The sequence below is a fragment of the Phoenix dactylifera genome, unplaced genomic scaffold, assembly GCF_009389715.1.
Source record: "Phoenix dactylifera cultivar Barhee BC4 unplaced genomic scaffold, palm_55x_up_171113_PBpolish2nd_filt_p 000687F, whole genome shotgun sequence".
Taxonomy (NCBI): Eukaryota; Viridiplantae; Streptophyta; class Magnoliopsida; order Arecales; family Arecaceae; genus Phoenix; species Phoenix dactylifera.
The window spans coordinates 93,257-95,563 of NW_024068072.1; the positions used below are offsets into that span (position 1 = coordinate 93,257).

Sequence of the window (2,307 nt, forward strand, 5' to 3'; positions counted from 1 at the left end):
TATAGAAATATCCTCTATCTTTAGTTCATCTTGTTGTATATCAATTACTGAGGCCAGATAACCTGTGCATCCTTTCCTTAACATTCGTCCAGCTTGCAAAGCCGAGATAATATGAGGAAAAGCAGTTCCCTGGTTCTCACAGAAACTGAATGTCGGTTCCTCCGAAATTTGGAAATTTACCTTCTTGCCATGACAGTCCACTGAGGCATGATGGTAGCAAGCCAATTCATCCCCAGAATGACATCAAAATCCCGCATATCAAGTACAATTAGATCCACCGATAACTCCCTATCTATTATTTCAATTTTGCATGCCTTGCATATAACATCAGTGCTCAACATACCACCTACTGGCGTCTCCATATAGAACTTAGTGGTCATAGATTCACACAATATATTATGTGTTTTGATAAAGCTTGAGGATATGAATGAATGTGTGGCACCCGGATCAAATAAGACATAAGCATAAATATCGAATACGGGAATAGTACCTGTCACCACTGCATTAGAAGCTTGTGCATCCTGCTGTGTAAGTGCGAACACCCTTCCTTGAGTCTTTGGCCTCTGGCTTCCTTCCATTGCCTGCGTAGATTAAATCTCGTTTCTTTGTGGGCAATCTGCAATTTTATGACCTTTCTGTCCGCAATGAAAACAAGAACCTGTAACCCAGGGACAATTTGCAAATTCATGATTACCACCACATTTTGAACACTTCCCATTCTTATTTTTGGGATTTCTATCTTTATTTGGCTTCTGAGCTGGATTCTTGAAATTCTTGTTTCCCCCTTTAAATTCAGGTCTATTTCTTTTTTTTTGGTTTCTTTCTCTTTCAGCAAAAGCTTCGTTGACTTCCCTTTCAATGATTAAAGCTTTATTCACCACAGCTGCGTAGGTAGTCAACTCATAGGGTACCACTTGCTTCCTAATTTCAGTCTTCAATCCCATCTCAAACTTGTGCACTCGGTCTTGCTCATCCTCTACCAATTTCGGAACAAATTTGGCTAGTTCTGTGAATTTGGCTTCATATTCGGCCACTGTCATGCTCCTTTGCTTCAAATGGATAAATTCTTGTTCCTTCTGTGTCCTTACACTCCGAGGAAAATATTTATCATAGAATGCTTTTCGAAATTTATCCCAAGTGAGAGGTTCCCCATCATGCTCAAATTTATGCTCCAACATCTGCCACCAATTAAATGCTTCTCCTTGCAACATGTATGATGCAAACAAAAGTATTTCATCGTCCCAGCATCTTAAGACAGCAAATGCTTTTTCCATTTCTGTAAGCCAATTGTCTGCTTCCAAAAGTTCTGTAGTCCCCTGAAAAGCTGGAGGAGCCAACCTCTTAAATTCAGCTATGCTGCTACGATGTTCACACTGTTCCTCTAGTCCTTGTTGAGGCTGTGTCTGGAGCAACTGTGCTTGTTGCTGTTGCACCTGCTGTTGCATTTGCATGAGGCCCACCATGGTCCACATAACCTGGCTTAAGCCCGGTTCCTGTCCCGTTTGAGGGCTCATGACTCCCTCCTGCTGAGGGATACTCGTAGCCCGTTGGGGTGTGCTGTCAGCGTGCCGGTTCGGTGTCTCATTCGTAGCACCAATAGTAGTCTTTTTCGCCCGACGTTGAGGCATCCTAACCTATATGCATCAAATCACAGCAAATTCATCAAAAGAAAGCTCACCAAATTAAAATATATTTTTTTTTGTAAGAATAATCATCACATTCTTTACATCTAACGTCCCAATGTCCCTAGTGTCTACCCACCTATACTCATATCGGGTATGATTCTTTGTCTTAGATTCTATCCAAGTCGGCTCTGATACCACTTAAGTTGTCACGCCCCCATCCCGAGATCGCGGGCCGGGGGTCGCGCCAACCGCCGCACACCCGTAGGAAACTCTCCCTACGAGCATGCAAGGCATCTAAACTAAACACCTCAATTACGCAATTCTAAAATAATTTAACTGAATAAATGCAATCTTATTCCATTGACTAACTCAAGTCATAAGGTCTCACAAGTCTAAATACGTAGCGGAATAATCATTTACCAACATGCAGAAACCTAGTTCTTAAAATAACAAAAGTCCACCAATCATAATAAATGTCCATAATAACAAATCAACTTAAATAACCCTAATCTAAGATAACTTATGCCACAATCCTTCTAGTCGCTCTCCCCAATTTGAATCCCCAATAGATTAGTTCTCGAAATCTGTAAAACAACAAGAGATAATATAATGAGCTAGACAACCCAGTAAGTAATGAACACTCTAGCTAGATAAATCAAGCAATAATATGTTGAAAATAAAT

General features: G+C 40.7%; 1 protein-coding gene across 1 annotated transcript; it reads right to left on the reverse strand.

Moving 5' to 3' along the window:
* Nucleotides 1-590: 590 nt before the first annotated feature.
* Nucleotides 591-1,463, reverse strand: LOC120106915. The gene has a single exon (XM_039120006.1). The coding sequence runs from the start codon at nt 1,461-1,463 to the stop codon at nt 591-593; it is 873 nt and encodes a 290-aa protein (XP_038975934.1).
* Between the last annotated feature and the right edge of the window lie 844 nt (nt 1,464-2,307).